Source organism: Neovison vison, chromosome 2 (genome assembly GCF_020171115.1).
Source record: "Neovison vison isolate M4711 chromosome 2, ASM_NN_V1, whole genome shotgun sequence".
Taxonomy (NCBI): Eukaryota; Metazoa; Chordata; class Mammalia; order Carnivora; family Mustelidae; genus Neogale; species Neogale vison.
The window spans coordinates 200,012,162-200,034,510 of record NC_058092.1 but is presented as its reverse complement, the minus strand read 5'-3'; the positions used below and the strand labels follow the sequence as shown (position 1 = coordinate 200,034,510).

At 46.6% G+C, this 22,349-nt stretch overlaps 1 protein-coding gene across 1 annotated transcript in view; it reads left to right on the top strand.

Moving 5' to 3' along the window:
- VSTM4 (V-set and transmembrane domain containing 4) overlaps nucleotides 1-22,349 on the top strand; it is a 97,999-nt gene that overhangs the window by 54,274 nt on the left and 21,376 nt on the right. Inside the window, exons 6-7 of the mRNA XM_044240006.1 lie at nucleotides 13,211-13,317; nucleotides 14,578-14,639. Of these exons, the coding sequence (XP_044095941.1) occupies nucleotides 13,211-13,317; nucleotides 14,578-14,639 (169 nt within the window). The remainder of the gene's footprint in view (nucleotides 1-13,210; nucleotides 13,318-14,577; nucleotides 14,640-22,349) is intronic.

Here is a 22,349-nt window from a genome sequence, read left to right as displayed (position 1 = left end):
AAATAGCTGGAGCACTGGGGAGGCTCAGTCGATTAAACATTTGGCTCTTATCTAAGCTCAATTCTTGATCTCGGGGTGTGAGTTCAAGCCCTGCATTGACCTCCATGCTGGGCTTGGAGCCTACTTAAAATTAAAAAAAAAAAAAGAAAGAAAAGAAAAAGAGAAAAAAGAAAAGGAATCACTACAGACTCAGCTAAAGTTAAAAGGATTATAAGAAAATATTATGAACACATTGGTTCTAACAAATTAAACAACATAGATAAAATGGAAAAATTCCTAGAAAGACACAAACTACCAAAATTGATTTAAAAAGGAATCTATAAAGTGAATAAACCTGCAGTAAGTCAAGAAATTGAATTGTTAGCTAAAATCTTTCCAACCAGGAAAAGCCCAGGCCCACATTGCTTTACTGGTGAGATATATCAAGAATTAAAGGAAAATGTAATACCAGCCCCTCACACAAGTAATTCAAAAAATTTTGAGAAAGCATGATCTTTTCAACAAATAATGCTGGGATAAAATACAGAAAGATCTCTTGCAACTCAATAATAAGATGCCAAATAACACAATTTAAAATGGACAAAACAGATTTGAGTACATACGTCCCTAAAGAAGATACACAAATGGCTAACAAGTTCATGAAAATATGTTCATTATTCATACCTGCTCTAAGAGCGATAAAAGACAATGTCCAGTGTTGGTGAGGATGTAGAGAAACTGGAACCCTGTTTGTTGCAGGTGGAAATGTGAAAGTGTAGCCTCTTTGGAAATCAATTTGGTAGTTTCTTAAAGCATTAAACACATACTCACCATAGGACCCAGAAAATCGACACTAGAGAAACGAAAGCATCTGTCCATGCACACACAAACATACTGTTGTTCACAGCTGTTTTGTTCATAATAACCAGAAGCTGGAAACAGTCTGAATACAGCCAAGAACTGGTGAATGGATAAACACCACTGAGGAATCCACTCACTAAAATATAGTTTGCTAATGAAAAGGAACAGAGTGCTGATATATGCGGCACACGGATGAACCTCAGAAACGTTATACCAAGCGAACTAGACCAGATGCAAAAAATTATGTATGGCATGATATCATCTATTTGGAATGTCCAGAAAAGGTAAATTTATAGGAACAGAAAACAGTTGCTTAAGGCTGATGGTGGGAGTAGGAATTAACTATAAATGGGCAAGAGGGCAAGGGGGAATAGAAATGTTCCAAAAGTGTAGTGTAGTGAAGTTTGCACCACTTGATAAATCTACCCTAAATTATTGAATTGTATACTTAAGATCAATGAATTTTATGATGACTAATTATCTTCCCATAAAGGAACTTGTTTCTTTCCAAAAGCATGTGCTCCGCAGGGCCTGGCATTTCAGATGTGGGGGGCTGGGGAGGTTATGGCTGGGGAGCTCAGAGGCTGTGCAGGGCCAGCCTGCCAGTGCTTCTCAGGGTTTGCTTGCTATGGCCTCCTGTTTGGCTTTTCATGGTTAGCAAGCAGTGCCAGGTGTTTGGGCTCCTCCCTGTCCCTCCTGAGTCTGACCCGTAGGAGGCCCCTATCCTGAGCTGGTGCTAAGTCTGGAGTACAGTGAGGCGCTACCACAGCCTGGTGGGCAGGAGAGTCTGGTCTTCCCCAGGCCCGGGATACCTACCGGGATGCCCCTCTGCTTGCTGGTGCTCTCAGTGAGTCTGTTTCAGTGCCTGAGTCAAGCTCTCTCCATGGGCATGTCTCTTGGGGGACCAGCCAATAGATCAACCTCTACAAAGCTGCCTCTATTGCACTGCTCCCCAGGACCATGCAGAAGAACACTGCCGACTTGTGTTCATCTTCCCGATCAGAGTCTCAGGCCTATTTGACTTCGTGCAGCCCAGATTCCCTACCACGATGCCTCGCTAGTGAACGGGTCAGTCCTTGCCTTCCAGCAGGTTCTGGCCAGCCCTGTGCTCTGCTTCTGCAGCCCAGGCAGTTCCTCCTGTCCCTGTCGTGCCGGGGGCTCCCAGATCCCAGCCCCATCTGTGCTGTGGCCGTGGGCGGCTGGGCTTGAGATTTCTCAACTGTTATCCAGCATCAGTGCTCTTCTCTGTCCTCTGACCACTTCCTCCTTAGGGAAAATGGGCAGAGAGCGCAGGGCCAGGGCGAGATGCCAGGAACGGAAACCCTCAGGCAGGGGAGGGACCCTCAGGATGGGGCCATGCTGGCGCTAAGGCTGCAGTCACCAAGAGAAGGCCTGCTGAGTGACTGGGCCAGAGTCCGGAGACCCTAGGGCTTTCAATGACTTTTTGCGAGAAGTTCATACAGAAGGAAAACAAGTCTCATCTTGAATGTGTGTCGTTCCCGGAGTCGGAAGTTGCCATCTCCTGCGGACACTGACTTTGGGGCTGGGAGGCTGTTTCTTTCCCATGGCTAAGTGTTCTCCTGGAGCAGAAGGCTGGGCTAGAGGGAGCCTGTCAAGATTTTGCAGGATTGTAAATGGGTCTTCCCCGGGGACAGCAGCTCCCTGACAGCAGCTCAGTGGGTAAGCACGGAACTGCCTCTAAAGGTCCCAGAAAGTCACATTTGAAACGAAATGCCACCATTCGCATAGAGATGTGGTAGGTCCCCACACCATGATACCTCTTCCATGGATCCAGATGCCTTCCTTCCTATAGGTCAAGTTCAAGAAAGTTGCCAAGAAGGTGGACATGGACAAAAAGGCAATTCCCAGTAGATTTCCTGACCTGTTGCTTGACCTCTCCTTATGGGTTTGAGGTAATAAAGTATTTGCAAATGGGAGAAATTGAAGCAGACAGCATGTTCCCTGTGCCAACGGCAGTTAGGAGACTGAAGTAATCCAAGCCTTCTTCATGTGTTCTGGTTCCTACGCCTTCTCGTGGATAAGCAGGGGTGTAGACCATTTATATGTTGGATAAATTACAGGCACAGGCTTACTGTGGTTTGTGAGCTTAGTTTAAAACATTTTCCGTTTTTTTCCCTGAACCATCAGAGGTTTTGTTTTTGTTTTTGTTTTTTAACACACCCCTATAGCTGGAGTATGGGATTTAATTAATAATTGATTTGTTCAGGATCTTAGCGTGAAGGCAGAAATGATTTCAGAACGAATGTGAACATGTCGATTCCAAACTTAGATAGGTACCTACTTGCTTTATTTTCACAATATTGCAGAGCAGTAGTATTACAGAATTTGTTTCTTTTTTGAAAGGTAATCCACTGGATGTTTAAGATTCTGAGGCCAGGCTGCCTCAGTTCAAATCTGGACTTGGGTACTGATTGCTGTGTGACTTTGGCTAGTTCTTCAACCTCTCTGATGAAATGGGGGCAGAGATAGTCCTAGCGCATAGTGGTGTTGGGAGGATTGAATGAGTTAGTCTGTAAAAAGTTCTTCCAATGGTCCTGGTATATGGTGAGCTTTATGCACGTGGTTCTGTTATTATTCAGTCATACTTATGGGTGATTCTTCTGTAGAGGACTTTTTATAAGGTCTGGAGGGCAGGGATGCAGTAACACACAGCCCATACCCTTGAGGTCCACACTGAATGGGAAGCAAAACCATGTGCTACCCACAAAGCTGACGTGGGCACAGCAAAGAGGCCCTGCTAACCCCATCTTCCCTGTCGGTGGGTGGTAGGGAAAGCTTCCTGGAGATGGGATTTGGGCCAAGTATAGAAAGAGGGGTAAGAGTGTTCCAGAAGAGAGTTGGGAAAGCACAGCGCACAGAAGTGGGGAGAGAGGGGTACAGCGAGTAGGAGGCTGGGGGCACTTGGTCCACAGCAGTGAGGTTCTCTGGAGATTCCAGGCAGAGCACCAGAAAATAGAGGCTGGAGGAGAAGGCCAAGGATGGGCACAGGGCTAAGCCTTGCCACACACCATCTTCATTCTTCACGGCATCGTGTGAGCGGGTGCTGTGATTGTCCCATCCTACAGATGGAAAGTGATGCACAAGGAGTGTGGATGGTGGTGAGGTCTTTGCTGGGCAGGGATGGGGCAGTGAGGGATGCCAGCCCGGGAAGCTCAGACTTGCTTGTGAGGGCTTCCGTGCTGGCATTCGTTCAGATGAACAAGGAGGAGAAGCTCCAGGAAGTCAGGGCCGTGGAAGGAGAAGTGGGAAGGGTACAGCCACAGATGCTGGCTGCGGCTGCAGCTGTGCTCCATGCCCCTGACTTTGAAAGGTCAGCGCGCTCTGATCATAGGCACCCATTTACGAAAGTTCCAACCATTGTTGTTGTCGTTGGTTGGCTTTAGCCCACATAGGAAACGCCTTCCCTGCTGGCCACGTTCACCGGAGCATGGAAGGTGGCGAGCGCAGGGATGGCAGACGCAGGTGATGTGTCTCCCAGCCCCTGCCCTGCATCCCCTACATCCTTGCTGTCCCTCTCATCCTCACCCCGTCTCCTGCCTCAGCTCTCCGGCTCAGCGCCCTTCTGTAGCCCCCAGGCTGAGGCAGGCATGAGGAGGGCTTGCCTGTGAGGCGGACCCTGGTGGTTGTTCCTCAGGTAATGTGAAAGACATTCCACCTGGATTTGGTGTCCGCTGGAGCCATGCCACCCTGCAGCTTGGTGACCTTGGGCCACTTGGCTTCTCTAGGAATTTTCACTCTTCACAAAATGGGTACAAATTTGCTTCTGTCCCTATGGCTCAGGGTCGCTCTGAGGATTCAAGGAGCTCTTGGTGGCTGTTGGGCTAATTCCTCATAATGACTCACCGTGTGCCCCTGCACCTCCACTTCTGAACACTTTATGGGATTTATTTCTAATCCTCATAAAACCCTGTAAGGCACAAATTAGTCTCCCCAGACTAAGAACAGGAATAAAACTGCCAACTATTAGATAAATAGCTAGTCGTCTGTACTATTTACGAACCTCTTGATTCCAGGTGACAGGAAAGCCAGCACAGATGCTATTACCCTGGAAGGGACTTGGCTGACTCATCTAACTAGGGATGCCGCGGTGGGTGGGCCTCGGGGAAGCTCTGTCTAGGAGACACGCTGTCATCACGGTGGTGGCTTCCATTCCCAGCCTGTCTCTGGGCAGTGCTGCCTCAAGGCTTGGCCGGTCCTCAGGTCAGGCTGGCTCCCCTTGGGAAGAGAAAGGTGATGGCAGGTGCATTCCCTTCTGGCCTAATGAAGGAGCTGTCTCCCTTCCTGACAGAAAACACATTCAGTCACCCCTTAGGGCTAGGGGACCAGCCCGAACCAAGCACGGTGGCCAGAGGGATCTGGGGTAGATCCCACCCAAACACATACCCTCAACCCTAGGGATACAGGTGCTAGTTCCTGGCCATATGCCCCCAGTGACCTCTCTCTGCCGTTATTCTTACAACTCAAGATGAGAGAACCCTGCATGGAACAGCTAAATATTAATGAAGCCCCTCCCGATCTCTCCAGTCTGTGTTCAGAGATTTTACATTTACAGACAAAAGCCATGGCCTGTGGATGTGTACTCATGTTCACAAAGCTGGCAGGGACTGCAGAGGAACAGCCTTAACAAAGAGGCCCCAGCAGAGCCTCTCGGGCTGTGTAAAGCCTTTACGATGAAAGGCCACGGAGGCTGTGGACCGGGAGACACCTTGGCAACTCCGTCACAATGGAACAGCTTTCCTCTGCTGCTGCTTGGAATGTGCACGCCAAGACGTCACAGAGGGGAAGCGGCAGAAGTAACACACCGTGACCGCCGAGGGTCTGCCGGGCTCTGCGAAGGGCACCGGTGCCGGCTGGAGGCACAGAGAGCTCTGTCATGTCTGGCTCCCTACTCCAGGGCTCCGAGAGGAGATTCCACAGTAATGATGACAGCAATCCCGGTAAGGTAATAGCGCATGAGACCCATTTCGCTCTCATGGCACACCAGACATGGTTCTAGGTTCTTGGCATGTGTGAAATGCCATTTATGAAAAAGAGTCATTTCAAGGAAGTCATGGGAGTGGGTGGTGCCCTTCATCCATCTTTTTTTTTTTTTTGCTCTTCATCCATCTTGAGCGGGGAGTCCTACAACTTCCAAGCTGCTCCTGCCATGAGTAGTCCAGTGGCACAGGAGGCCTGCAGAGACGTCCCAAATCCTCGAGCGAGATGTCGGGAAATTTGCCCCGTTGCCGGAACCGTTGGCCTTTCTCAGTGGCAGCCATCCTGGGGGGGGGGGGACTGTAATCGCATTTCTCCCTATAGCTTATTGAGATCTAATTGACCATAACTGGTAATGACAGTGAGTTGCCACTGCAGTGTTCCTCCTTCAGGACGGCGCACTTGACGTTGTAGGGTGCAGGGTTAACAGTTGATGAGTGTGCTGCAGGGAATCTTGGCAAGGAGAGCTCAGAGCTGTCTGGCAAAAAGTTCATGGTCCTCTGGGGACCCTTCTCGGGCATTGTCGCTGTCACAACTGAGCTCCGTGGGCAGGAGGAAAGGAAGCACATGGACATTTCTGCAGAAGCAATGATTTTCCAAAGACGGCGTGGAGCAAGAAGGGCTGGGGGGGAGATGGCTCCAAGAAGCAGGCCTGGGGGAATGTCGGCAGGATCTGAACCAGTGCGTTGTCCTCAGCCTTGTTCCCGAATGGCTTTCTGACTAACAGACGACACTTGGCATCTCTGGCCATCCCAGTTCAAACCACAGCTAATCCCCTTGCAGCATGTGACCGACTGCTGTGTGCCCAGCGATGAGGGTGCCTGCTCATTCTATGGGAAACAAGATTAGACAGACCTCAAGGAGGCATTGTGATTCACAGTGGTTGTGCTGAGACGCAAAGATTGCCCTGCACCAAGGGAAACGCTTGGCATCTGGGGGGCTCGGGTCGGATGTATTAAAGCCCCTTGGCATGAATGGTTGGTTAGCCGCACCTCCGGTATGATCCCAGGAAGAGGCGGGCATTAGGACGGGCACGGATGGTTGGGTGAGGACGCCTGTGCCACAGGCACCGTGCTTCAGTGTGAAGGTGCTTTGATCTCACATTTAGTTGTGGAGGCAAGATGTGGCTGGATCTGTGGATCTTCCTTAAAGTTATGTTCTTTGTTTGCGGGGGGGGGGGGTTCAGTTCCGCTTGTGCTATTTTATTGTTTTGTTTTTCCTGTTCCTGAACACTTCAGAGGCACCAAATTTCCACATGGCCAGACTACCCCCTCCCTCCTCCATTTTGACAGCTGACATCACTTATTCCAGATCATTCCAGGTATAAGAACATGCTCTTCTGCTCCTCTGCCCAATTTCGGGCCAGGATAATCCTTGGTCTTGGGCACCAGCCCCAGCTCCTGCCTCCAAGTGTCCAGCACTCAGGTTGGCCCTCTCTTCCCCCCACCCAGGCAAGGTTTAGCAGCTGTAAGAGGCCCAGATTTAGTACAGACTTGGATGCAGTGGAAGCTGGTCTCGCCTTTCAGTGCCTTCTCTTTAGGGAGCTGGTTTAGGCCCAGAGCAGCCATTGTGGATCTGGCTGGATCTACCCTCTTCCTGTCCTAGTTTTCTTATTCTGTGCTGTCTGGGGTTGGACCCAGCATCCTTGCTTCAGAGCCAGGGAGACAGGCCAACCTGGATCAGATCCCACATCTCCTGCCTGGACTTCTCTGAAGCTTCATTTTCCCCATCGGGGAGTGTCCAGGACTGTGGATATCACGCATTTCTCATGGTGCTTTACACAGGCTAGAGGCAAATATCGCTCTTAATCATTTAAGTTCGACAAAATATAGTTGCTCCCAGTGTGTTCAGGACCTAGAAATCCAGGTGGCCTGCTGCCTCCGGCGTGTTGGGGCAGCTCCCACTGCTCAGGCTGTAGCCTCTTCCTCTTCCTCCTTATCCGCCGGCTGTGTGCTGTGCTGATTCTTAGCTGACACCACTCTCTCTGTGGCAATAGGAGGGCGTGCTGGACCATCTCAGGAGGAAAGAGTTTCTGATAGAAGTTTAATTTCTAACTCGTAGCCCTCCCCTCAGGGCCAAGACATGATGCCAGGAGATACACAGGGGAAAACCTTGTTCTTCTGCAGCACACCGTGAAGCATTTCCCCCTGCACCACACACCAGGGTTGCAGGCCAGCGTTACTAGCCCTTCAGACCTTCATGATAACCCTGTGTGATAGATGGCAAGTGTAGGTCTCCCCACTTTACAGATGGGTAGATGAGGCCCAGGAAGCGAGAGACTCATCCAGGGTCACCCCTCTAATCAGAGTGGAACTTGCTTTGGTGCTGACCCAACCCCCTTGTCCACTGCCCATTCACTAGACCTAGACCCAACCACCATGTGTCACAGAGCAGACATGCCCCACGCACGTGGGAGGGAGACGTCCACGAGCGGTGGCCAGGCTGGAACCTTATACTTGTCACACGCGTGCCAGCCACGAGGCCCCGGGTGGAGCCAGAAAAGCAGCCCTGTTTTCCACAAATAGCCCTGCTTTCCAATCACACAGCTCTCTCATTTAGACCGAGTTTCCGGCCTTTTCTCTATCTTTTTGGGTTTTACTGGCTCCAGCAATGCTCACTCCCCTTGTGTCAGAGACAAAACACAGTCTTGTTCCAATCTAAGATATAGAGTAACTTTCTGGTCAGTGAATCATAATGTGGAGTTTCTTTGTCAAAAATGCCTGCCAGTCTTGCTGGCTCAATGGGAAACATAATATTCTGTGAGCAAAATAATCTGTCATGTCATGGGGGTGACTCATTGTATATGAATTCTCATTGTTGAAGTATGAATTAGAGCTAAATTTAGTTTAGTGCAGTTTTGCTGTTTTGAAGGAAAACAGTGATGACAAAGCAGATCTTTTTTAGCTTTCTGAATGCCCTGGGCCTGAGACCAAGCATCTATACAAATGATCGTCCCCAAACTTTCATTCTGTGTTGAAGAGCTAAAGAACGAAGTCCATGAAAAGGGGAGAGGAAGGAGAAATCCTTGATTCTGCAGCGTGTGAGCTGGGGAGGATGATCCAAGCTCAGTGGCAACAGACAAAAGGAAAACACTGCATGATTTAGCAAAAGAAACAAGTCACCGTGCATTTAACAAGAAGCCACAATTTGCGGGGGGTGGGAGGTTGGGGGAACCAGGTGGTGGGTATTAGAGAGGGCATGGATTGCATGGAGCACTGGGTGTGGTGCAAAAACAATGAATACTGTTACGCTGAAAATAAATTTAAAAAATTAAATAAAAAACAAACAAACAAAAACAAAGGGAATTGGGGGAAATGTTTGTAATAAATACATCAGACTGATGTGAAAGGTGCATGCAAACCTGTAAGAAAAACTCAGAACCCTTGCAAATGACAACAGATGTCCATACGGCATTTGTAAAAGCAGAAACACGATTAGACACATGCTGGAAATGCTCCTTCTCACTGGCAGTCAGAGAAATGCAAGGAAAAGGGAGATCACAGTTTTATTCATTAAGCGAGTGGTTTTTTAAAGCTGCTAGACCTGGTGTTAAAAAGGCTGAAAACAGAAATACCCTCGTCCATTGACTGAGTGACTGCGAGGTAGGACTAACTTGTTGGCGATCCTTTTGACAGCAGGGAGTTAGATACCCTTTCGAATGGTCCTCCTCCGTGAACTTGTAATCCCAGCTCTAAGACTTTAACCCAAAACACAAGTCTAAGAGTGGAAAACCATGATTCACAAATACATGTATGGCAATATCACTCATGCGTCAAATATTACTTAGATTTGGGGGAATGGCTGAGGAAGCCATGGCATAGCTTCTCATCAGAATAGTATGAGGACGTAACAATATGGAAAATAGAGATTAAGTAAAAAGAAGGGCATGAAATTATAAGTAGATTATGACAAAAAAATACGATGTATGAAAATCAAAGAGGAGTTGAAACTTAATGTCCACTTAATGTCCAAACTTAATGTCCAAAAGCTTGGACACGGTTATGGCAGTGTTACTCATAATGGCCCAAGCTTGGAAGCAACCAACATCTTCTACAGTAGGGGAACGCATAATAAAGCTGTGGTACATCCAGACAGTGGAATATCATTCAGGGATAAAAAGAAATGAGCTCTGAAGCCATGAGAAGACTTGGAGGAAACTTAAATGCCTGTTAGTAAGTGAAAGAAGCCATTCTGAAAAGGCTATCTGTGATAGGATCGCACCCGTGTAAGATTTCCTAGAAGGCAGAACTGTGGAAACAGCAAATAGATCAGTGGTTACCCGGGGGGGGGAGGGGGGGAGGAGGGATGAATGGGTAGAGCCCAGAGGGTTTGGGGGCAGTTCAGCTCTTTGGTCTGATACATTATGTGTTTGTCTAAACCAATGGAACTCACCCAAAGGGAGCCCTAATGTAAATTATGGACTTTGGGTGCTAATGACATCTTGAAGTAGGTGCATCAGTTACAACAAATGTCCCACCATGGTGGGAAGATGCACACGTCGGGGGGAGAGTGGGCGGGCATATGAAAAATCTCTACCTTTTGCTCCATTTTGCTGTGAACCTAAACTTCTTTTGAAAAAAGAAAAAAAAAGTCCATTAAAAAAAATAAACAAGAAAGAGGAAAAAGACTGGAAATATTTTAAAAGGCTGTGTTTTGGTTAGGATAGGTTTATTTATTTTCCTTTTTCTCCCTGCCTGTAATTACCATTTGAAAACATGAATGTGTGTTAATTTATAATGGAAAGAAAAAAATAAACACTTGAAGAGTTTAAAGCTATGAGATGAAGCTGTGCTTGCAGTTGTGTGTTGAAGCAATTCTGAGAGTTTTGGATCCCTTGTTTCTTCTTAGTGGTCAGCGTTTTGTAAACGCACATTTCTTTGGCCGGTTTGTGAGTTTACACAATTGACCCTGTACTCTAAACCTATGGCCAGCTGGAGTTTCAGTTCCCAGTAAAAATAAGCCGTCTTTGGGGAGTCTCAGCACGATCTGTATCCTTGGAATTTTTCCCACGATGTGTGAGTCATTCTTTGTTCATTTTAAAAACCCTAGGAGTTTGTTAAAATAGCGTACATTCTCTTACGTGTATGCAGATATTTATTTGTGTTTAATTTACTGTTTTGCAATGGTTATGTTTTTCAATGATTATACAAACACACGGTTTAATAGTTAAAATTTAAAAGTTAAATAATTGGGGCACCTGGGTGGCCCAGTTGATTAAGTGTCTGCCTTAGGCTCAGGTCATGATCCTGGGGTCCTGGGATTGAGTCCCACGTTGGGCTCTCTGTTCAGCAGGAAGCCTGCTTCACCCTCTCCTACTCCCCCTGCTTGTGCTCTTCCTCTGTCAAATAAATAGAATCTTAAAAAAAAAGTTAAATAATTGACTAAAAATATATATGGTGATAATTCTTCCTGCCTGGTCTCCCATTGGCTAGTTTCTCAGCATCCCCATTCTAAGGAACAACTATTTTATTTTGTTTTTTAAATTGTATTTATTTATTTATTATTTAAGAAAGAGAGAGTGTGTACATAGGTGAATGGGGAGAGGGAAGGAGGGAGTAGGAGAGGGGGAGGCAGAGAATCCCTAGCAGACATTGTGCTGAGCATAGAGCCGGATGTGGGACTCTATCTCACGACCCTGAGATCATGACCTGAGCTGAAACCAACACTTGGACGCTTAACCCACTGAGCCACCCAGGCGACCCGGGAACCACTATTTTTAAAATTTCTTGTGACTGCTTCCAGAATTTCTCTATGCACATATATGCAAACAGTAATATGTATTTCTATTTTTCCCTATTTTCATACAAAAAGGGGGCACATTTTGTACATTGTCCAACACCCAGCTTTTCTACTTAGCAATGTATCTTTCCTCATCAGCACATAAATAGCTTCTTACTCCTCTTTGCAGCTACAGAGAACCCCACATATGTATTTGTGGACTCACCACCATTTCCTTAGCCAGTCCCCTGCTGATGGACAGTTGGATTCTTTCTGATCCATTGCTATCAACAACAGCACCGTAAGGACGAATCTCACACGCACATTTCATACACGTGCAGGGATATCCACAGAGTAAACTTCCGGAAGTGAAATTGCTGGGTCAGAGTATAAGCGCCTGTAGTTCTGATTGCCAAGTTCTATTGATTGCCAAGTTCTTCTCCTTTGGGAAGGGTTTTCGCTTGTACCAGCCATACTTCTGCGTGTCCGATTCTCTAAGTCCTTGGCAAAAGAGTGCTTTGCTTTCAGTGTGACTATTGTCACTCCATATGAGGAGAATGGAAGTGCAGTATGTTTTAATTTGGGTTCCTTTCGTGAGGGAGCTCTGGTGTGTTTTCAGTGGTAAGAGCCTTTCCTCTCGTGTGGTAACTGTTACTGCCTTCCTTCATTTTGATTATTAAGCAGTTGACTATAGTTTTATGGATTTCTAGAAATTCTTTATGTATTAGGGAGAGAGCCTCTCTTGGTAACCACACCTACCTGGCTGGAGCGTTTCTCAGGACAAGAGGTTCTAGAAGGGGTCTTTGCTCGAATCACTCCGATGCATTTGAGATAAGAGTGTTAGCCATTCAAGGAAGCACATGGACTCCATCCCACATGTGGCATCAAGGTTTGCCATCAAGCTGGTCTGTGTAACTTTTGTCACTTTAGCACCTGCGTGTCCTTGTTTTTTTACCCCCACTATAAGGCTTATCAGTACCATCATTCTGGGTAACACATAGAAAGAACCTGATAGCATAGTGATTACACAGAGCCAGATAACTGAAAACACCCACAGCCCTCTTCAGGGTGAAGCCACTTGCCCTTTCCTAAAGGTAAAGGTACAGTGGGAGAAGAAAGCGTGACCAATCTCGGGGGACCCTGGAGATTTCTGGGTGCAGGTCCCAAGGTCCTTTCTCCCTTGCACAGGAGGGGCTCTGTGGATTGTGCACCACAAAAATACGTGCAAAGAATCTTGGTTTTAGGGTAGTTCAAGTAGAAGTTTCTGATAGTATCTTAATACCCTACTGGTGATGTGGCCAAGCCAAACTGTGTAACTGATGCACCTAGAAAGAGAGCTTTAGAAGAAAAAAAAAAGAACCGTCCATCTCTCCATCTGTAAGGGCAGACAAGCTGGCCCCAGATCTCCCCAGGCATCTTTGTACATTAAACAGCACATCATAAATCACTAACTAGCTCATCTCGCCATCCTTATCTTAGCCACAGGTCAGAACTAGACCTCCCGACATCCCTGGAGATCTACCTAGAGTCCCAGTCCAGCAGTAAGAGAACTTCACCTTATGTAGGTACTCAGGAAGCACACAGAAACTATTGCTTCCTTTCCCTTTCCCCGGAACAAACCTGCTTTTGCCTTCACCAGGATTCTTTTCTTGATTAGCTCCGGGGAGACTGTGACCAGTGTGACCAGCTTGGCCCCCCTGCAACCCAAGAAGGGCAAGAGGCGGAAGGAGAAGGCTGACATTCCTCCTGCAGTCCCTGCCAAAGGTAGGAGGCTAGCCCATGGTTACCCATGTGGGAACCAGCACGACTGATCTAGAAGTGGGTCTTGGGTTTGCAGTGGGATTGGGACAGGGTGAGTAGACAGATGGAGGACATCTGGTGATGATAGGCCTGCAGAACCCCATCTTCATTTTGATAATCACTGAGGCCTATCACTGGAGTGGGGCTGGGGCTGGTACACTGGCCCAGCATGGTGTTAGTGGGGAGTTGGGAGAGGGGATGTCAACAGGCACAGACTGATTCCACAATGCATTTCACCTTCAGCTATTAACATGTTCACACATAGTGGGGTGGGACAAAGGGGTATCAACATCTTCTTGGTTCATTCAAGGGAATGGAGCCTCTGATTTTTCTAAGGATGTAAGTCAGGTATGTAGTTTATTTTGGATTTGTTCTGGGGATAAAATCAAGGTTGGTCTTTGATTCCAACTGTAATGTAGAGCAACATAAATAAGGTTCCAATGTAGTTGGAAGTACTAGGTCTGTCCCCTATAGATCCTTGGGGTCCTGTGCTGAAAGCCACTGGTGCTCAAGCCGAGTGCATGTTGGGTGGACAGAGGGACTGGAAGGCCTGGGCATTCTGGGAGGCATGACGAATGTAGATCTGGGGAGGGGAGGGGGCAGAGAACCCTGCTGTAACGTCTCATTCAATTGGAGTGGTTAGTACCCTACCTTACAAAAGATGAAAGAGAGCCTCAGAGAGCTAAGTGGTAGAGCCTGGCTTGGAGATGAGGGCTGCCTGAATTTCAAGGTCAAGTTCAAATTCCAAAACATTGAAGTACTCATTACATGATATTGGGGGGAAGAGCCTTAGTTTTCTCCTCTGTTACATGGGGACAATAAAGACCCACCTCCCTGATGACATTTGAGGGTTGTTTTCAAGGTCACAGCTTTAACTGAAAGTGTGTAGTTTGGATGAAGCCCCAGGGAAGTTTCTGGCCTCAGGCTTAACCAAACATACCTGGTTCTCACCTGCACGCCTCACCTGTTGGTAGCTGGCAGTGTTTTATGTAAACTTGTTTCGTTGACCTTGCTGCTGGGAGAGGATGACATGTCCAAAGATTCGGGGAGGATTGCTCTCCATGGAGGAGCATCCAGTGGTACCTAGATCAGAAACTAAACTTCTTCCTTGGGGGCAGGAAAGGGACTGTGAGTCTCCACAGAGTATGTCTGTGATGCTCATGTTATGTGGGCATTGAGAATCCTGGAGGAAATCCAAGCTAAACCCTTGACATGCTTCCACAGCTCCCATAGCTGCCACATTCCATAAACCGAAGCTGCTGAAACCACAGAGGAAAGTCGCCCTGGTGAGTAACCATAGTCGGTGTTGTTATTGTCCCCTTAAGCCTTAAACCCACTTGAGGTCCAAGTAGTACCTTGACTGACTCAAAATATGCTGAAACTTCTCGGTGCTTTGGTCCCCAAGCAAAGACGTTCTCGCTTCTTGGGTCAGCTTTTGAGCTGTCTTTTCTCCACATCTTGTTCCCAGAGTGGCTTTTTAAAAATCCAAGGAGAACCATGTTCCATTATAAATGTTATTTTTCAAAAAGAAGGGGGGAAAAAAGCTACACTCCAGAATATATAAATAGGATACGAACCTGCTTATACAAATTTCTCTGATAACTACTCTAAAGAGACTGCTGAAGAATCTTCCAGAAAATATGTTGTAGTAATTTATTTTGAAATAACTGTAGACTTACAGAAGAGTTGTAAAGACACAGCAAGTTCCTGTCTGCCTTTCACCCAGCGTCTCCTAGGGTCAGCCTCTCACATAGCCCTGGTGTCTTTGTCAAAAGTGAGGTTACCATTAGCACATTGCTGCAACCCATGCTCCAGACTCTGGCCAGATTTCAGCAGTTTTTCCACCCATGTTCTTCTCTTGTTCCAGGATCCAGTCCAAGATGTCACATAGCTCTTAGTTGTCATGCATCCTCCAGTCTGTGACATTCCCTTGCCTTTCTTTTTCTTTTGTGGCCTTGACACTTCTGAGGAGAAGCAGCCAGTTATTATTATTTTTTTATAGTCTCCCTTAATTTGGCTTTCTCTGAGGTTTTCTGATGAGTAGAGATGAGGTCCCAGATTTGAGAAGAATACAGAGGTGACACTTCCTCCTCATGGCCTGTTTCTGGAAATGTATGATGTCAACATGTCTTATTAAAGGTGACGTTAATCACAGTCACTTGGTTAGGCTGGTGTTGACCAGACTTCCTCCGTAGAGAATTCCCGTTTTTCCCTTTCTATACCTGTTAGGCGGAAGCCAGTCACTAGGAGCACCTGGGTGGCTCTGTTGGTTAAGTGTCTGCCTTCATTCAGCTCAGGGCCTGATCCCAGCGTCCTTGGATCGAGTCCTGCATCGGGCTCCTTGCTCAATGGTGAGCCTCTTCTCCTTCTGCCTGCTGCTCCCTCTTCTCCTGCTCAATCTGTCTCTCTCTCTCTGACAAACAAAGTCTAAAAATCACTAAGTCCAGTTCACACCCTGAGGGAGTGGAGAAGCTCCCTATCCTGAAGGAGTATTAAACAATTTGTGGACATCTGTTAACCACTGCAGTAATGAATAAATATTTTGGGGGAGATATGCCAAGTCTAAGCAAATATCTTGTTTTTCCATGAGCTTTTTAGCATTCATCAATGGATTTTGCCTGTAGCAGTTATTACTATGGTATACTAACGGGTATTTTCCTTAATCCTTCTGTATTTACTACTTGAAATTCTTCTGTAAGGAAGCGCAGGACACCTTCCCTCATTTATTTACACTAACTTGTATTGGTAGGGGTGCACAGATATGAAAAATTTTAAGTCTCTAATTGTTATTTATTTTGTCGCTAACATTGCTTAGCGGCTGTGTATTTGTTTGTGAGAGAAAGAGAGGCAGGGAGAGATGGACAGGCAGAGAGGGAGGGAGAGAGAGAGAGAGACCGAGAGGGAGAGAGATTGGAAGCCCTATTCTAAAATGTGGATGTACTGGGAAGGGCCGCGATAACCTTGAAGGAAAAGAACAAAGTGGAGAATTTATATGCCAGTTCTCAAGATTCACCTTAAAGCACAATAATTGATAAACTGTGGTATTAGCAGAGAGATTGATAAATAGAACAAAAGAATAGAATAAAGAGCCCCAAAGATATCTACATATGTATTGTCACTTGATTTATGACAGAAGTGATATTACAAGGCAGGGGAGGAATAACTTATCAGTATAGGGTGGGGGGTCTGTTGGATATCCATATGAAAAACAAGGATCCATTGCTCCGGCTTTACACCATAGACAAAAATTAGAGAGGGATCATAGACTTAAATAGGAAAGATAAGTAAATATAAATCTTCCTAAAGATTGTGTATCTCCCCAACCTCAGCATAGGAGAAGACTTTTTAAAAACAAGACTCGCTAAGTACCAAGCAGAAGGGAAAAGATTTAAAAATTTGGGTTACCTTAAAATTTAGAATGTTGGTTGTTGGGGCGCCTGGGTGGCTGGGTCAGGTGAGTATCCAACTCTTGATTCCTGCTCTGGCTGTGGTCTCGGGGTCGTGGGATGGAGCCCCCTTTGGGCTCCATACTCAGTGAGGAGTTGCCTTGAGATTTTCTCTCTTCCTCTGCCTCTGCTCCTTGCCCTGTTCTCTCTCTCCTTTTCTAAAAATAAAAATCAATAAATAAATCAATGTTAAAATTTAGAATGTCGATTGTGATTGAAAGGCACCAAGAAAAAATGCAAACGCAAACCACAGGTTGGAGGAACATGATGGCGTGTATGCGTCTAACAAAGGATTGTGTATGCGTCTAACAAACCTAGAATGTCTGAGCACCCACATATCAATAGGAAATAAAAGGACAACTCTACAAAAAACCTAAATAAATAAGCAGAAGTCTTCAACATGCACTTCACAGAACGAGATACACCAAGCGTAAGCACATGAAAAATATCTAACCTCATTGGCATCATGGCAATGCAAGTTAAAAAGCATAAAATTTACTGGTAGGAGGATGGCTAAAATGAAATGCTTGTTTCTTTTCTTTTTCTTTCTTTCTTTGGGCATGTATCCAGTTTTATCTGTTTGTCAGATTCTCTTTATGTTACTTTATGTTTCATATTTCAATAATTATTCCTTGCCAATTTTGTTAAACTTCATCTCTATGTCCTAAACAGTTTAAACTAAACATTTACTAGTTTTATTATTATTCTTTCTTGATCTAATGTCTTCCCCCAAAATATCTTTATTGGCCTTTATATTTGAGCAATTTGCTTGGGAATGGAATTCTGGGTTTTATAAACTTTTTCCAGTCTGTTCTGGGAAATATGCTGAGCCCCTCATGTGCATTTCCATTTACTTCCCATATTGCTCAGTGTAAATGCCAAATTCCATACTGTGGCCTATAATGCCCTATATCCATACAGGCCACATATGTCATTAATTTTTTAGTAGCCCCTTTAAAGAAGTAAAAAGAAACAGGTGAAACCAATTTTAATAATATGGTTTATTTAACCCAAATAGCAAACAGATTATCATTTAAACATATAATCTATCCAAAAAATTTTAATGAGATATTTTACATGTTTTTTGTTCTCCAAAACCTTCAAAATCCAGTGTATATTTTACCCCTACTGCACATCTCATTTCAGAGTCAGTTTTCAGGGCTTAAAAGCCACATTTGACTAGTGGCTACCACATCAGAAAGCTCAGCTGTATATGGTCCAGCTCTCATTACCTCTTTCACATCATTTTTGCCACTGTCTCCCTTCTTAGTTCCCCTCTGGCCACCCTGGCCTCCTTGCTGGTCCGTAAATATACCAAGCATGTTCTGGAAGGGCCTTTGCACCAGGTGTTCACTCTGCCTGGACCATTCTCCCTAGGTTGTGCTTGTGGCTTGTCGCTCACTCCGTAAGGTCTCTACGCAGACGTCACCTTGATGGAGAAACTTTCCTGAAATCCTACATAGAACACTGCTCACCCTCTAATGCAGTCCCCATGACAGACACCCAATATATTCTATATTTATCTGCTAACTGCCTGTTAACTTGCATCACCGCGATGTCCTCCGTGCCCAGAGCAGGGTCCAGCATGAGGGAGACGTGTTAATGACAGCACACCTGCTCCAAGGAGTACTTTCTGTCATTCTGCTTTTACAGATGGGCAGAGGGAGATGCACATTCAGTGAGGGGCACTTCCCCAACTGTGTATCCCTGCATGTCTGTGTGAGTGTCTGTCTTTTTCAGATCTTTCCTTCTTGTTCTTATATTTATCAGCAAACTCAAGAAAGGATCTGCCTTGTAAAATTTCCCACCGTACTTTGTCTCTAAGTTGCTCAGGAGCTGTTGCTTCTAATCCAAAATTTTAGCCCTGGTAACAGCAGAAACAGCTATTTACTGACACTCTGTGGATCTGAGAGAGAGAGAGAGAGAGCCAAAAAGTGCTTTTTGCATGTTGTTGTGGTTAATCTTCACAATAAGGTCCCCTCTCTTGATCTCCGGTTTTACATGTGAGGACACACTCTCTGTTTAAGAAAAGCGAGCTCCTACAACTCACAGGAGTAGCAATCCACTTCCTGTGGCGACGGTGCTGCTGCCCCAGTGGACGGCCCCTTGGCAGTGTCGCCGATCCTAAATGGACAATTTCTCTAGTCCACAGCCTGGGCAGGGAGCATCTCTCATTTATCCATTAAACGAAAATCAGTTGTGCACTTTTCGGGGACAGAATGCTTCATTAAGCACTTTGGGACCACCAGTAAACAGATTGGAGTCATCAACAGCATTTTCAAACACGACTCTGGTCTTAGTCACAAGTCTTAGTTGCCGAGTTTTGTTTGCGTGTGCGTTCGAGCTGAGGTGCTCCTCTCGGGACTGATGCAACCTCGGTCATTCTTCGTCTTCGTGGAAAGTAAGTTGGGGCAGTTACATGCGTTTCAGAGGGGATCTTTGTTTTATGGAAGTATCTCCAATAAGAGCTGCTAAGTGCCAAATTATATGTGGATCGTTTATGAGGTGAAAAGACCTAAAATTTTCTATATCAGAATTTTCCAAAAATGAGACCATTTGGAAACCAGTTTCTACCCATAATAATAGACAATAAAGAAATGAGCTGACTTTGAATGGGACTCTGTCTGACCAGCAGTTTAGAGTAAAAAATACCAGGTCTAGCATCTGCAGGTTTTAGTTAATATTAAGATTTATTTTCCTGGAGAAGGGGGCAACATTGGCCTTCATCTCAATTGGGTCGATATTAAGCTCTCAGATCAATAAGTCTTGATAGGAGCTGAAACTAAAACTAAAGTTGATAGATACTTGTTGACTCACAGAGGCCTTGGTGTGTGTTTTAGGAAATAACTTGGAGACATTTCTTTTTCGGGGCTTGGTACTAGTTGGGGCATTTTTTTTCTGTCGCTGTTCCCTTTTGCCACCATCTGTGTAAAACGGTGCTTCCTGGAGGGGTCGTGGGCTGCAGAGCCCCCCAGCTCTCTTTCCAGAGGGACGTTAGCACACACTCGCCCTGAGAAACCACGCTGCCCGCTGTCTCCAGCGACTCCTGGACAGCAAGGGAGAATCTGTATTTACTGAGCACCTACTATGTGCCGGCTACTCTGTGAGGAGCTCACGGTCTCCCTCTCACTCATGTTAAGTGCCCACGCGAGCTCCTGGTGGGAACCTCTGGACACTGCTGGGCAAAAATGACCGATGCCTTTCCATGTGTTTTCACCCTCAAAGCATGAAAGTGGGAATCTTTTTGTGTGTTTTCAAGACAACGTGACATTTTGTAGAAAATATGGATGCCAGAGCCTGATAGTGGTTGGAAAGTCTAAAAGGTAGGATTCAAGAAGGAAACAAAGAGATGAGGAAGGTATTTTAGGCATTTTATAATCAGGATACCAAAATTAATCCTCCTTTTTTTTTTTATAATAAAGCAAACCCAGAAGCCAGCTTTCGAGGTGACCTCATCTGAAAGGGGGGTTGTGCGCGATCACGCAGGGTCTCTCTGACTAACTATGGGATCAGTTGTTTTTTAACACTAAACACTGACCGTGAGACATTGTTCCTACATCAGAGGTTCTTCAACCTTTTGGGGACAAGGGAGTACTTTCACAACCCTCCCAAAGTATAGTTCTCCTTTCAGCTAGGGAAGAGGGATTGGCACTAGCTCAAGACCCCCTGAAGCCTCCTGGGGACCCCTGCCTCCAGAGCCAGCTGGTACTCACTGAGCGAATGCAGATGCTTCCAGGAAAAGCTGTCCCAGCTCCCTGGTTTCTGAAGAGACAGAGAAAGCCAGAAGTGTTCTTGACTTATTTTTATTGTGCTGGGTCAATTACTAACTTGGACGCTGAGAGGAGGAGGAGGAAACCATTTCAGTGATGTGGAGGCAAGAGCTCAGTGCTTCACGGATAGCCACAGAAGGACGGATCTGAGGGGAGAGCGGTCAGCACCCCAGAACGAACCACAAGAGAAGAGAAAGAGGTCCTTTGGGCTCAGCGGACTTTCACACACACCTACCTCTGAGCCTGCACGCTCCTTGCTGAGGTCGGCTCCGTGCCTCACCTCTGCGCCTCTGTAATGAAGGCACTGGGATAGCACTTGGGAGCTGGAAGGCTCAGGCCACCTCTCTTCTCTGAGGAAGAAATGACCCATTGTGAGCAGAAGACTGAAGCCACAGAGAAATCAGGCACATCATGGCTTCCTTCTCACACGTTTCCCTGCGGGTCTCCTGTATCCTTCCTGTCCCACTCAGATTCATCCTCCACGCTGCTGCCCAGAGATCCTTCTCGACCACAGCTCCAACCATGTCATCACCCTGTTGAAAATGCTCTTGGGGCTCCCTCCTTGCTTCCAGGATGAAACATGGCTTCCTGTGTGGACTGTCTCCTGCTGGCCCCAGGACCCCGGGGGCCCCACCAGCTCTGTCCTGCACCACTCACCTCCGGGCTCACTTCTTGTGGAACCCTTCTGCCCCCGGAGTCCCACTTACCCCACCCAGAGAACATCAGTGACACCCCTGCATGTCAGGGAGCTCCCCATCACCCACCCTCGTGGCACTTTTCAATGAAAGTCTCATTTCGGACCCTTCGAGGCATTAGTGTCCTTGTCCCTGGAGGTAAACGTGGGTTGTCTGCCACTGGCCCAGCTGACTGCTTTGTTTCCTGGTGGTGGCCCTGCCCCAGGTGGTTAGGCAGCATCTCCTCTTCCACCTTTCCGGGATGTTGGCTGTCTCTGGGCTGCTCTTCTTCTTGAACAGATGGCCCGGGAGAGTCAACACCTGCCTGGGTTCCGCCGCCACGTGGCAGCCCGCCCCTTCCCTCACTTGGGTCTTCAAGGCGGTGCCTGACTGGTCCTTCTGTTTACGGTACTGTCCCTCGGAGGCTCCACCTGCTCCCCCAAATTCACCACAGCGCACACGGTACTGATGACTCACCCCCAGCCCTGCTCCACCTGGATATGCCTGCCCCCAAGGAATGGCTGTCCCGTCCAGAATCTGGGTGCCTTTGCCCCCCTCCCTACCCCCACCACGTGTGGTGGTGAGAACTACTTCTCAGTATGCCCAGGCTTCTCCCTGTCCCCCTACTCACTGCCGTAACTGGCTCACATGCCCACTGCCTCCTCATCCATCTGAACTCAGGGCCTCTCCATGGGACCCCCACAGCACCTGACCTGTATTTTAGCACTTCCCACACCACTCTGAAGCTGCCGATTTCACTTTCTCCTCCACTAGCATCATGTGGCTCCTTTTACAAAGTGACTTCTGCATTTCTTACACTACAGTTCTCCACACTGTGGACACCTTAGATGGTGGAGACAGGATGGGCTGCTTTTTTAAAAATTGTGCTCAAATGTACATGACATAAAATTCACCTTAACCATTTTTTGTGTATAGTTCAGTAGTGTTAAGTGTCTCCACATTGCTGTACAGATCATCTCCAGAACTCTTTTCATCTTGCAAAGCTCTGTACTCATTAAATAACACTCACTATCCCCTTGTTCCTGGAACCTATCCTTCTTCTCTCTGTCCCTATAAATTTGGCGACTCTAGGTACCTCGTGCAAG